Raw genomic sequence first — 15,358 nt, forward strand, 5'->3', positions numbered from 1 at the left:
ACTAAAACCTTACCTCAGAGTATTTATACATTTTTCAGTCAGAGGGTATTGCAATCTTTGAGAACCAGTGCATTAGAAATTAACAAAAGATGTGGGCCTCTCCTAATCAAGCTTTCCTTAATGGACAGAACCATTAATGAGTGGGGAAGATCTTTAACCTCATTAGCATTACAAAAGCAGAGGAATATCCAAGACAGGGTCAGGGAGAAGAAGAAGAGGAGAGAGAAGCAACATGGAGAATGATGCAGGGAGGGTAGAATTTGGAGAATGGGCTTACTACTCTGTAGACCTGAGAACCTTCTCTAAAGAAATGGCTGGAGATAACACCAGCTCGAGCTCTGCTCTGGCTCAAGTCTGACCCTGGCTGTGGATTCTATGATTCTGTACTGATTTCTTTGTACTTTGCATTAGCATGTTAGAGGGAAAGAAATGGATAGGCCTCTCATCAAAGTGTTTAAAACCCTGCCAGGAGAAGGGATATTAACTCAGCTAGCTTTACTCTGCAGAATAACATTGTCACCCAAAAGGCATTAAGCTTATTTAATAAACAAACTATAAATGCAAAAATCTAAATGAAATTGCTGAAATCAACATAAAAATAAGGGCTTAATCAATGCGTGTTCTGCTTTTTCCAGACCATAGTCTTGGTTCAAATTGATTTCTGTATTCTTAGGCTTTCTGATTATAGGTTCATTCTGAGTTCTAAAGGGAAGTTCCCCAAGCTTTCTCTAATTTTCTTCTTTATTCACTGATCAGCAGAATCTGGGCCAATCTTTTCAAAATACCCTTGAACTCAAGAGGGGAAATGTCAGTCAACAATCTTTTAATGCTTACTATGTGCCAGGCACTGTAATAAGGGTGAAGATACAAAGAAAGACAAAAGAGATTCCTGCCCTCAATGAATTCACATTCTTTGATGTAAGGAAAAGAGAGAACATGCAAAAAAAAAAAAACAAACCAATATGAGCTATAATGTTGTAGTTCAAACTTTGTTTTCAAAGAGGATCAATTGGGGCAAGTGGTTGGCCCAGTAGATAGTGTACCAGCCCTGGAGTTAGGAGGACCTGAGTTTCAATCTAGTCTTAGACACTGACTCTTATTAGTTGTGTGACCCTGGAGAGGTCCACTGACATTATGGGTGATGTCTTGACTTGTCTATGAATTGGATTTAAGTGAAGCAGAGCTGCACAAAGTCATCAGCCTCACTTTTTCTTCCTGAGTCATCAAAATCAAGTGATAGGACAAAAGTCAAGGCGACTAATGATGGCCCAGGATGCAGTGGATAACCATAACTTTGATGTCTGATCAAGCTCTAAGAGTTTCACAGCACCTACTTCAGCCATCTTCATGGATTATCCATGGTATACAGAGTAGATGGAAGTCATCCCATAGAGAACGCTCTAGAGGTTAGGGCAGCAGAGAATAGAGAGGGAAGAGGGACCAAGGATGGAAAGGCAGTACAAACACATTAAATTTTCAATCTTTCCTTATGTTTTCTCCCTTTAGTCATCCAGATTAGGAAAGATTTCTTATGGTATGGACCTAAATATTTAAAAAGCTATATTGGCACATGTGCTTTAGTGAACAAACACATATTTACCTTGGTTTATTTGCTAGATATGTCTTTGAAAAGTTCCATGTAAATTGAAGCTCTCAGTCAACTCACATTTCAAATTCTTGTTCTGTAAAAAGTAATCATCCCTAATTGGTGTGTCTTGAATATCTGTATTTGAAGATTTGCTTAAAATTAAATATACTCATATGGGAGATATACAAGGCTTACCGGCTTGGTGTTTTACTAGTCTCCAGACCTCTGTTCTTCTATGCAAATGTGTCATGGCAGCCTGAATTTTCCGCTTTTCTAAATATATCTTCTACTTTCTTTTTTTCCCTTTGACTATGACCTTCTTCAGGAAACCTATCTATCCTGAAGATCTGCATAGTTCTAACCTATAACTTTCTAAAGTGCTTAAAGTCAACTCTGCACAGGGAAGCAGACGACAGATACTATTCCACTGCAAGAGGGGAGAAAGAAATAGGGGGTGGCTTAGTGAATACTGCATACTTGATTCTTAGCCAATGAACCCCTGAAAAGTCAATTACATATTAAGGAAATAGAGGCAAAAGAGAACTCAGTCAAAATCACTAACAAAGCCTTGAGGAGAGGAGAAGTGGAAAGAGGAAATAAAAGGTTGGGTTTTTTTTAATTGAAAAGAATTGTCTTCCTCTTGTCATTTTTTTTCAAAATAAAATTTTATTGCTATCTTTTGGTTTTTACATCACCAGATTTGCCTTTAGTATCCCTCCCAGAGAATCATCCCAAGTAAGAAAGAATATTTTTAAAGAAAAAAAGGGACTGAGGCAGAAAACTGATCAGAATGTCCAAAAAGTCCAGAAATATGCACAATGTACTGCATCTGTAGACCCCCCACCTCTGCAAAGGGGTGGGGTGACCTCATATCTCTTCTTTGGAGCTATGGCTGTTCTTTATAATTTTGCAAGCTTCATTTGGATTATTCTGTGGTTCTTCTTTTTGTTTATTTTACTGTAGTCATTGTGTATATTATTTTCTTGGCTCTGCTTATTTCATTCTCCATCACTTCATGTGAATCTTTCCATACTACGTCATCATATTCATTATTTCTTACAGCGCAGTAATATTCCAATATATTCATGTGCCACAATTTACCTAGCCACTCCCAAATCAATGGACATTTACTTTATTTTCACTTCAATTCATTGTTGTCACAAAAAGTAGTGCTTTAAATATTATGGTATATATAGGGACTTTCTTCTTATCAGTGACCCTTTTGTCATATAAGCCTAATAATGCAATGTCTGGGTCAAATGGTATGATATTTTAGTTACTTTATATGCCAAATTCCAAATTGATTTCTAAAACAGTTGTACTAATTCACAGCTTCACCAACAACATACTAGTGGGTTTGGTGAGTACAACTCATCTAACACTAACTATTCCCTTCTTTTCTTATCTTTGTCAATTTGTAGACTGTGAGGTGAAGCTAGGGCTTTTTCAATTTGCCATTTTTCTTATTATTAGAAATTTGGAACATTCTTTTATATGGTTGTTAATAGTTTGTAATTCCTTTGAGAATTTGTTGTTCATATCCTTTGACCACTTATCAATTGTGTCATGCACACGTGAATTCACATATGCGCATGTACATGTGTATTACATATATATTTGCTTATATACATGTGTATCATATATTAATTGCATATGTTGTATACCAAACTGCAATTGGAGAAACTTAGCCTCTGTTTGCCTCAATCCACTGGAAAAGAAAATGGCAAACCACTACAGTATCTTTGCCAAGAAAACCCCATGGACAGAATTGGTATGCTCTGGTCCACAGGGTCACAAAGAGTCGGACATGCCTGAACGAGTGAGCAACAACATGTGCCAGGAAATGTGATAAGAGCCAATGATTTAATGCTTGACCACATTTTTTCCAAAGATCCACCCAAGGTGCTAGAGGTCTGGCACATAGTAAGAACTTAGTAAATACTTTTTAACTGACTGACTTGAAATCTTTTCCATTTGGGGCAGGCAGGGAGAAGCCAGTAGAACACTTTACTTCCCTAGGTCTGCTTCCTACCTTTGTGACCAGTTCACTACTTTTTAATAATGTATTTCTCAAATGACGTCTCATGCTACTTCTTCAATACATACACACATACATATATGTGTATGTATGTAAGTATTAAGCAGTGTATGTAAGGAGGCAAAAAGTCAGAATAAGTCAAGTCTGGTGTTGGTCAAAGCATGATCAAATGGTATGACAAAGGCAACAAGAGAATTAAGTATAAAAGACAATATAAATTAAAGATTCACCTAATTAGTCAACATAGGGGAGAGGAAAAGTGTTAGTCAATTCAGTAGAGATAGTCTGGGAAAGAAATGAGGGATGAAAGGAATAGAGGTCACAGGAAGGATGAAAAAAGTTATTGGTCATAAGGCAAAGGACAGAAGTTTGCTATTAGCATCAGACAAAGGAATTTTAGAGTTTAAGAAAGGGAAAGTAGAATAATCCTAGGTGGTGTCAAGATTAAGGGTTGTGAAGGGGAGGAGTAAATCATGAGAAAACTCCAAATGAGCTCATGACTGAAAAACAACAATAAGTGTTGTGGGGAAGCAGTAGTGATAATTCCCTTAGAATAGGAAACACATAAGCTTAAGAGCCAAAAGATTTTAAGATAATTACATTTATATTAATATTGCCATTTTAATATTTATAATTCTGTTCCTTCCTGAGACTTGTGTGTATATCATCTCTAAACAGTATTTCTTCTCAAAGGTGGATGGAGCTGTGGGCCTGTGAGATGAGTTTTCTTTCTCTTCTATCATTATTTGAAAAAAAATTATCTCCCTTTGTGAAGCTTCTCCATGATTCATTCACTGCAACCACCAGATGCTTGATCCTGAGCTAGTTAGGGTACAGGGCTTGCCAAAATCCTATATTGTTACTGTAAACATTGTTTTCTTGATGCAAAGAAATGGCAATTTTTTGCCTTTTAGTTTGCTGTATGGAGATCTATTATTTGGTATTTCAGACTAAGTCTTTCAGGAATAGGGAACAAAATAAGGGAGTCAAGTTAGGAAAATAAATCATATTGCTTCACAAAGATGAGCCAATGAGACATTTAAAAGATATGAAAACTGCTTTTATTTAAAAAAAAAACCATTAATATAATACCTGACTCTCTAATCTCTTCTTGTCCTTTAAGTCCCCCTGACTTGATGTTCTGATCAAAAAGACTCCTTTTCTTATCTTACAAAAGACATGATATAATAGATAGGGTACTAGAGTTGGAGTCAGGAAGATTTGAGTTCCAATCTGCATCAGACACTTATTAAACACTGACCCTGGGCAAGTCACAACTTTTTTGAGGCTAAGTTTCCTTATGTGTAGAATGAGAGGGTTGGACTCACTGACCTCTAAGCTTCTTTCCAGCTCTAGAATCCAGTATTGTCTTTCCTCCTACTAGAATAATCATTTGTCCATTCATTAGAAAATTTGACCTCCAACTCCAGAGGAAGATTTTAGGGATGATGAATTATCTACCCCTAATATATATTTTTACAACTGACCTCAGTTTCAACATCAGCCTCTCACTACCTACTGAGACCTAGGGATAATTCACCTCACTAGCCAAGGAGAATATACAGAAAGGACTTCCTTCCACCCCCTCACTGAAGCAAAGGAGACTCCTTTGGCAGATGTGCAGAATCTAAAAGGTTTTACTGATCTTTCCAAACCTGCTTTTGAATCCTGACCCATTTGGGACACAGAGATAGATGTTGTATTATGTATAAAGTAGCAACTGAAAGCAGTTGGCTGAGTTTTCCTCAGAGCTGCTATTTTTTTTAGACTCTCATGCTCACTTTATTTTGTGTCGTCCATTCCAAGATTAACCGCCTTGGAAATCATTTGAGAATAGATTAGGGTCTTATTGAGTCATGACTGATGCATACTGAAGGCTCATCATAACCACCCTTGGATTCTGTATAAAGACAGCTAGAGATCATAATGGATAGGGTGCTGAATTGAGAGTCAGGAAAGCCCTTCTTCAGACAATTACTAGCTCTGTGACCCTGAATGGGTCACTTACCCTCTCTTTGCCTCAGTTTCTTCATCTGTAAATGGGAAGAATAATAGCTCCTCCCTTATAGGGTTAATGTGAGGATCAAACAAAATAATACATGTAGAGTTCTTTGCATGAGTTGGATTCAGAAGAATTCTAAATAGAGCTCTCCAAAAGTGGAATGGACCATCTAAGTAAGTAGTAGATTTCCCCTCTATGGAGGTCTTGAGGCAAATACTGTATGACCACTTCTCAAGTATATTGAAGAAGAGGGTTCTCTTTGGGTTGTGAATTGGATGACATGGCCACTGATTTCTCTTCCAACTCTGTGCTTTTGCGATTTCATGACTTTCATTCAAGTCATATCTCTGCTACTTAGAAGCTCCATGACTGTGGGAAGTCACTTAACTTCTCAGAGAATCCCACAGTTAGAGGAGACCTCAGAGGTCATATGGCTGAACCCAGACCTACAAAGTCTTTCTACTGTAATGTACCTGACAAGTGGTCATCCAGTCTTTGCTCTAAGAACTTCAGTGAGGGGAGGACCTACCAACTGCTAAGGTGGCTTATTCCATGTTTGTAGAACTCTCATTCACAGAAGTCTTTTTCCTTTTTAACAAGCCCAAATTTGCCTCTTTGCTACTTCCACCTACCAATTGTTCCTAGTTCTGCCCTCCAGCATCAAGCAGAGAAACTTCAGCTTCAGTTTCTTCTCCTGTAGTATAGGGGCAGTAATCCTACCTGCTTCACAAGGTTGTTGTTCCTTTATAGTCATTATGAGAAACAAATAAGATAAAATGCTTCATAAACCTTAAAGGGATGTAAATGTAAGTTTGCTTTTCTTGTTATTAACTAAATCCCCTAGGATGAGTATAGAAATATATATATACATACACTAAATATATATAATTGTATATAATATAATAATATAATAAATCATATATACTTTATACCAAATTCTTTTGCTTAGTTCTGGTCACCATTTGTAGGGGACTTCAATGCATTTCAATCTAAGGGTCTGGCTGTTGGCAATCTAAAATCAAAACAAGAAGATACATGCAGCAAAGACTCATAGCTATCAGGGCAGACTAAAAGAGAACTGAACATTGAGCTTAACGAAGATTTTTAATGTATCCCAGCTCTTCTTCCTAGTTCTCCTTTTGGGGGCTTTTCTCAGATTCTGTGTTTCTGGCTATGAATGTAGTCCATTATATTGCATCCTAATCTAATACTTCCTTGGTGAATGGTAGAACTGTCCATTAGTGGCTCATTTGTATCAGCAAGAATCCTGGCATATAAAAGAGGGCCTTGCTGTGCAGGTTCTTAGATGTGCTTTTCTAAAAGGAAAGCAACTTTTGAGGAGTCAATAATGTACTTTAATCAAACACATACATCATTCATTTAGTTCAGGGGAAAAAGTCAGTACCCTGAATTTCAGAGAAAATATGGAGAAATAAAGACCAACAGACAGGGTTTCCAATTGTCTGACCATAAGCAATACATACGTCACACACCAACAGAAAGATCCAGCTGTCTGACCATTACATACATACATAATTACCAGAGAGAGAAGCACCAGCATCTGGGTTTTGAAAGCTAGTGAGGGACTGGGGGGGTGTTCCTTATCAGCTACCCAGATTCTCCTCTGGCCAAACAAGCACTTCCACTGAGTAAGCCCCAAAGCAAAACCTCACTTCACAGTGTGTGTGTGTGTGTGTGTGTGTGTGTGTGTGTGTGTGTGTGTGTGCGCATGAGCGCACACACACACACACACACACTCTTCAGGGCCAGAGCACAACTGATAGAAATATGTTAGATCAATAGAATATTGAAATGATTAGTTTTTAAATGGTTTAAAATTTTTGTTTGCACTTGTAACCACTTGAGTTAATGTCAATCAATGGGAGAAAGCATTAGCAAATGTATTAATTAATAGTGTTGTTGTGAATAAACTTTTTTTAGATTAAGTAACACAACAAACTGTCACTCAGTAGAAATATTGAGTGAGGTTAAGTCCTTACTTGAAATAATTCTGCATTTCACACCTGCTTGCTAAATTAAAGTATAATTTCTCTCACTTCACCGTACTCAAAGGGAAGAGGGGGAGCCTTAGTACAATTAAACAACAAAAGGAAAAATAATGGCATAAAGATTGAATTAACTAGCAGTTATTTCAGGTTTAGAGGCATTCGTATGCTTCTTGGTTTTCTTTGATGTTTATTTCTCTTAATACAAAATATCTTTTACTTTGCTGGTCTTAACCACTTTGGAACAGAGAACTCCTGTTTTCAAAAACAAAAACCATCCGTGTTATTTGGTTAAAGACCAGACTTTGGAAGTAGAATTTCTCAATTCTTTTGGATGCTTTCATGTTGCCTGCTCTGTAAAATGAGAGCACTTGAAGGCTCAAGGAATTAGGAATTGTTATAGGACTTTCAAGCTAGGATTTCCTTGTTTGATATCATAGTTATTAAGGAATGTCAGTCTCTTGGACCATACGATTCCAGTTAAATTGGCATGCCAAGTGTAAACTCAGAGGTTCAGAAGTGAAGGAAAAGATAAGTTAATGAACTAAATATGACTAACAACATCTAACATCGTTAATTGAGTCCCTGAAATTACCATTAGTTGAGTAATAATAGCTAGAACTTAAATAGCAATTTAAGGTTTGCAAAGCACTTTTCAAGCATTATCTCATTTTATCACTGCAACTGCCTTGGAGGGTAAATGTTCTTGCTCCTTTACAGATGAAGAAACTGAGGCAGACAGAGGTTAAGTAAAATACCCAGATCATACAACTAGCTAGGTGAAATGTCTCAGGATAATTGGTCCAATGAGAAGATTTTCATGAAATGATATAAATAGGAGATTGAACTTTGTGACTAGTTTGGGTTGTTGTACCACCAGGTGTTAATAGTAATTGACATTCACATAATTCTTTCAAGTTTGTTAAGCACCTTTAATGCATTATCTCATCTGAGCCTGTGACATGAGTATTAGTTATGATTACAGCTGATAGGCATCAGAGATAGGATTTGAAACCAAATTTGTTTGTTTGTTTTTAATTCTAAATCCAGCACTCTGGTTTCTGTGGTAGAGGATGGGTAGATAGCCAGGTGGTGCAGTAGATAGACTCTTGAGCCTGGAGTTAAAAAGACCTACATTCAAATGTGATCTTAGACACTTATTAGCTGTGGGGCCCTGGGCAAATCACTTAACCTGCCTGCCTGTTTTCTCAACCGTAAAATGGGGATAATAATAGCACCAACCTTCTAAGGTTATTGTGAGGATCATATGAGATAATATTAGTGCCTGGCACATAATAGGTACTTAATAAATGACTGCTCCCTTCTCCTTACCTGTGCTTCAGAACCTTCCTGAATCTTGATATTGGGGCAAACTGCTACAGGTTAAAAATGTAAATTAGGACTATCCTCCTCTGAAATCTCTCAGAAGTTGGTTTGTATTTTTGTTATTCACCTTCAAACCATGCTTTGTAATTATGGTTATTTTTCATCTTACCCTATGCTAGATTGTAAACTCCTCAAGGAGAGGAGCTTACTTCTCTTTATATTCTTCCTAACATGGTACATTTTTTGTTTAATTCAATTGATTAGCAGTGGCTACCCACAAAAGATGATTGTCTTCCTTGGGACACTTTTCTACCAGCTAAGAAACAGCAGCCAGGACGCAGAAGGAGCAGAGCAAGACTGTTAACTTCTCCTCAGTTAGATAGGAGCCAAAATTCAGAGAAGGCAGCCCATGGGCATGAACTTCCTGCTGGTACTCTGCCTCCTGTCTATTCCCCTTATTTTCTCTAAATCCCCAGTGTGCCCCCAATACTTTGTAATGCCCTCAGGAATCTTGTCCTCCAAGGACAGCTTCTGAGAACAGTGTGATAGCTTGCTCTTTGAGGTTACCCAGAATTTTCCCCACATGCAGAAGTCCAGTTTCCTAAGCATCTCTCCCCTCTTCTTTAACCCTAAGCCCAGAGTATATTACCTTGGTAAGTGTGTTGATTTCAATTATTTTGCACCAACATACATCAAAATGCTCTTGAGGAAGAGGTATTTCCATCTTGTAGAATTCTTCATTGGAGCTGGGGAGCAGATACAGGAGACATCACTATTAGGAGTAGAAATGACAGAAAGAAAAGAGGCAAGGACAGTCTGGCTTCTGAGTAGAGGCCGCTGACTAGTGGAATAGATAGAACCCTGGATTTGGAGTTGGGAAGGAAGACCTGAATTCAAATTCTTATTCAGTTATTTAGTAGTTGTGCGACTCCGGGCAAGTCACAACCTTGCGCAACCTAAGCTTTCTCATCTGTAAAAGGGAGATAATAATAGCGCTTACCTTACAGAGTTGTTATGAGATAACATAAATAAAGTGCTTTGCAAAACTTAAAGTACTACGTAAGTGCTAGCTGTTATGATTATTACTATTTAGAGATATAAACTAGAAGCTATGCTTATAGTACCAGACTAGTGCTATGTAGTTCAGATGTCAGAAAGATGAAACAAATTTTCAGTGGGTGTGGATAGATTTCAAAACTAAAACTTCTTAGAAACTGGAAAAACCATACTGATAATAGGCAACTTAGAAGTTATTGCTTCTGCTTTTGATTCTTTAGAATATGATTTAGCGAGAGCTGGTAGTGTCAGTTCTCTGCCAAAAAAAAAAAAAAAAAGACAGAGGGCTAAGGTATTTTCTTTTCCCATAGCTGTTCACTTAATCTAGAAAGGTCTAGACCAGGGGTCTCTCTCTTTCTAATTCTTAAGCTAGAAAAGCCTGTTTGAACTTCCAGCACACACAGGGGATAGAGGAAAAAGTTCATGAAAGAGGAAAAATGGAACAAATAGAAATGTGAAAGGAAAAGAAAGTAAGAGGGAAAAAGAAAGAGGTGCATACAGTAGGAAATTGTAAAACATGATCAATCATTTAAAGGTCACCAATGCTCTAGGCTTCAGAGCTGGTTGAGTTCACTTACTAGTATCTTAATTTCGTGATAAGTTTCTTCTTGTATACAGTCAGGATAACAAGTCAGAGTGAACGACTGGTACCAAATTTGTTTTCATGCTAGCCATCCCTGTTGGTTTGGAGCTCTCTAAATCTCTTGTCCCTATGCTTTCAGACAAAGGTCACCGGCCTTCACCTTCCTCTGAGGGCCAATTGTACTCTAGCTAGAATGAGGAAGAGACTTGGTCCAATTGCTCTTTCAAGTGTTTGGTATCATTTATATTTAAGGGAGCTTTGAGGGAATTTGCTTGTGATCTGTTTATTACTGAACATATTAGAGGACTGATTTTCCCATGGCCTAAGACATGGGAAGCACTTAATAAGCACTTGTGGAATGAATTGACCAACTACTAAATTGTAATAATAGTGCTTTACTGCAGTTAAGAAGCCATCATTGGAATCATGAAGACCCAAGTGAAAATCCTTCCTTGGACACATACTAGCTGAATGAGCATAGATCATTTAACTTCTCAGAACCCCTGGGCAACTGTAATACTATAAATTGCAGGTGCATTGGTAGAAAGGGTTTGCACAACTGGAGTTCTCCGCAGCAATTATATCACAGATTTAGAATTCTCTTACCCTCTAAAAGGAAGAAAAAGAAGAAAGAAGGAAGGAAGGGAAGGAATGAAGGAAGGAGGGAGGGAGGAAGGGAGCATTTATTAAGCCTATTATGTGCCAGGAGCTCTGCTAAGCACTTTGCAAATATTATCTCATTTGAACCTCACAACAATCCTGGGGGAAGATATTAATATTAATATTATCCCCATTTTACAACAGAGGAAACTGAGGGAGGCATAAAATTAAATGATTTACCCAGAGTTACATAGCTAGTAAGTGTCTGAGACTGGATTTGAACTCAGGCTGGATTTACACTGAGGTCTTCTGGACTCCCAGCCTGGCACTATGCCACTTAACTGCTACTAAAATAGTAAAAACTCCAGCGCTGTTTTGCCAATTTTCCCTTTACGTTTCAAAATATAAAATTGCTAACATCATTAAAAAGTATTAATTAACTAATTGTCTCCATATTTTTGTGTTCAAGAATTTCCATTCTTTCCATGTTGTATTTAGTACTGAAAATGTTTAAGTATCAGTGACTGATTTTTCTCTTTCTCCTCATTCTCTAGCTCTCCATGAATTCCCTAGTGACATCTTTACGAATGAGGAACGACGACAAGGAGCTGTAGTCTTGCACGTCCTCTGTGTAAGTCACTTCCATTATACATTCTACTTCTTGGATTTGCATGAAACAATGGGATATTTTTAGAGTGAATGTCTCTTGCTCTTATACTCACACAGATATTTTCATATAACAGACTTATCAGAGCTCTGTAGGAGATACCATGAAATCAATCATATGCTTTATTAGATTTGTGGATTCCTTAAAGCTGGAAGGGATAGCTACTGTACTGGATGATAGAAATGGAATCCCTAAAAATCCAGACAGGATGAAGCAATGAGATAAATCTAAGATAAATTCAGTAGACAAATGTAAAACCTCAAAAAGCTCAATAGCATGTATTTAAGATGAAGATATGACATAAAGGAGTTTATTTCCCAACTGATAAATACATAACAAACATTAATAGGCAGTTCTCAAGCAGAAAAAAATTTAACTACCTATAGCCACATGGAAAAAAATGCTCTAAATTACTAAAAACTAGAGAGAAAAAAATTAAAACATCCCTGAGGTTACATAAACTTGGCAAAGCTCATGAAAAAAACAGAAATGACGAATGATGGAGAGGTTGCGGATAATTAGGTATATGGGTATCCAGTGTGGATGGATCTGCAAAGGATTGTTGTAATCATTCTGGAAGCAATTTGGAACTCTTCCCTAAAACTAGTAACCATACATGTCTTTTGACCCAGAAAAATCAATATGAGGCCAGTACCCCAAAGAGATCATAGAAAGAGGAAAAGGTCCTATCTGTACAAAAAAAAATTACTGCAGTCTATTTGGTAAAGGGCAAAAAAATTGGAAACTCAAGGTTGCCCATTAGTTGCTGAATGACTGAACAAATTATAACCTATAAATGTAAGAGAAGACTAATGTGCTATGAGAAATTAATAAAAAGCTTCAGAGAAACCATGAATGACTTGCATGAACTCAATATGGCCTTGGTAGATGCAAAGGGAAGGGAGCAGGACCAGAATAATTTATATTATAATGTCAATATTGTAAAAATAAATTCTGAAAGACTTAAGAACTCTGACCATTACGATGATCAACTTTAGTTCCCAAGGACCACTGACAAAGAGTGCTGCCCCCCTGATGACAGAAAGATGATAAGCTGCTTTGTTGAATGAAACACACTTTTCTGAGCATGCCAAATATGGGGATTTGTTTTGCTGAATTCTGTTCATTTGTTTGTGTTTTCTTTCTTTTTTTTTAATAGGAGGAAAGAGGTGAAATGACATGGGGAATGCTCAATAATCAAAAAAATAAATTTGTTGTTGTGAAAAAGACCTGGGAGTTTCAGTAGATCAAAAGTTCAATAGCTTTGGAACCAAAAAAAAAAAAAAAGAATACATTACTATTAGACTGCATTAAGAGAAGTATAGTGTTTGGAAGAAACAAAGTTATTATCTAACTGTACTCTGCTTTGGAGTGCAGTTTACTGGAGTGATCTGTCTGCTTCTCCATACTACATTTTAGAATGGACAACAAATTGAATTGTAGCATCAGAAAGCAACAAAGGTGGCAAAGAAACTTGAGTCATGTGAGAAATGTTGTTTTTTTTTTTAATTGAATACTCTTGACCTGGAGAAAAGACTGAAAGTGTAGGGAGGGAGGAGAGGAAACAGTTGCTCTATGATATGAAGTGTTAACTCATGGAAGAGACGTTAGAATTGATCTAGTTGACCCCAGAGTATAGAATGGTAGAAGTTAAAGGAATACAGAATAATAAAGGGGAAAAAAGGATTAAGAATAATAAAGGGAAAAACTTCCTGACAGTTGATGTTGTCAAAAAACCGTAATGGGTTGTTCTTGATGGCAGTGAGTTGTATAACCAGAATGTTAAATGTAGGATTCCAGCTTCAGAAAAGCCTAGACTATAGTTCCCTGAGTGTCCTTCCAAATATGAAATTCTATAACTCTATGAAATGTAGCCTTAAAATTTTTGCTCAAAATGGGTCTGACTTTTGAAAAATATTTATATCCATCCCCTCTCTCTTTACTTCCTTCTTAATACAAATAATTGTTCCTGAGCTTTTCTACCACTGTATCAGCTTGGTAACAACTTCTTTTCACACAATACTGTATTTCTACTTAAATGAATGGATCATAGAATAATAGTGTTTTATGGTTTAAACCTTGTGGGGACCTTACAGACCGTGAAATCCACCCTCTTTATTTTATAAATAAAGAAACTGAGGCACAGAAACATACAGAGATATTGCCCAAAGACATACAGCTAGTAAGTGCCATGTGGGATCTGAATTCATACCTTCCTGACTCCAACTTCTTGTGCCCCACCCACTAAACCAAGCTAGTTTCAGACCAAGTATATGACCAGCTAATTCGTTATATTTTTGCCCTTCATCCCTGTGCTCAGATTTGTTTTCAGCTTAAAAGGTTCCCATCTCCATCTCTAACTATGAAAAATGTTATTTATTAAGGACCAGCTCGGATTGTACTCCCTCCATGAAGTTTCCCCTAATCACTTCAGCTGTAAAAAGGGATTTCTCCCAACTCTTCATTCCTATAGAGCTATACTTATCTGTAAAATTTAGAAGTCATTTATCACACTCCCTTGTAGTGTTATTTGTATAAATGTCCCATTCTCCTTATTGAATTGGTATTTCATAGAGGTCAAAGCCCATTGCTTGTACATCTTCATATCTACACATTCACAAACATGAACATATAAGTTGCATATGTCCATACATGTGCAGGCTTATATAAAGTGCTTCTACACACACACACACACACACACACACACACATTTCAAAGTCAACAAACATTAAGGATATATGCTAAATATATGTTATGCTAAGCATGGGGAAGCAAAGAAAGGCAATAGCCATCCTTGCCCTCAAGGAGCTCACAACAGGGAAATAGCAAGCAAATGACTATATACATACAGGGTATACACAGGTCAATTAGGGATAATCTCGAAGAGAAAGTGGTACTAGTGAGATAGTACTAGTGAGTAGCCAAGAAATGTCTAAAAGGGTAAGTATGCTTATTTGGGGGAAATATAATACATTAGTTTAAATTCACACTAAGATGTCAATGATTGATAATAGTATCTTAGGATATGGCATCCACACACACAAAGGGTCTGCTGGAGCCAGCCCTAAACAGCATTCCAAAGCCTATTGTTAAATTTTTCATGCTGAACATGAACAGCCTAGGATTTGGTAATTGGTACAAATCAGGACTTAGTTTATTTTTTTGTTGATATCTAGACTTAAAAAATGTTAATAATGCAGATCAGACTTAGAAGCTTGTATGTATGCATCTTATTAAAATTTATTTTTTTAACATTTTTTAAACTTATTTTCAAGTTTTCTTCCTCCTGTCCCTCCCTTACCCATCAAGAAGGCTGGCAATATGATATTGATTATACATGTGAAACCATTCAAAACATACTTCCAGATTAGCCATATTGCAAAAAAAAATTTAAAAACAATAAAAAGTAAGAAATACAAAGAAAAGGAAAAAAATATGCTTCAGTCTGCACTCAAAGTTTGTAAGTTCTCTTCTCTCTCTGGAGGTGGGCAG

At 36.9% G+C, this 15,358-nt stretch overlaps 1 protein-coding gene across 2 annotated transcripts in view; it reads left to right on the forward strand.

Moving 5' to 3' along the window:
- The window catches only part of SLC24A3 (solute carrier family 24 member 3), a 769,449-nt gene that overhangs the window by 417,761 nt on the left and 336,330 nt on the right, over nucleotides 1–15,358 (forward strand). For both annotated transcript variants that reach the window (XM_072634553.1, XM_072634554.1), the window contains exon 3: nucleotides 11,754–11,830. In XM_072634553.1, coding sequence (XP_072490654.1) covers nucleotides 11,754–11,830 — 77 coding nt within the window. The remainder of the gene's footprint in view (nucleotides 1–11,753; nucleotides 11,831–15,358) is intronic.

This window comes from Notamacropus eugenii, chromosome 1 (genome assembly GCF_028372415.1).
Source record: "Notamacropus eugenii isolate mMacEug1 chromosome 1, mMacEug1.pri_v2, whole genome shotgun sequence".
NCBI classification, from domain to species: Eukaryota; Metazoa; Chordata; class Mammalia; order Diprotodontia; family Macropodidae; genus Notamacropus; species Notamacropus eugenii.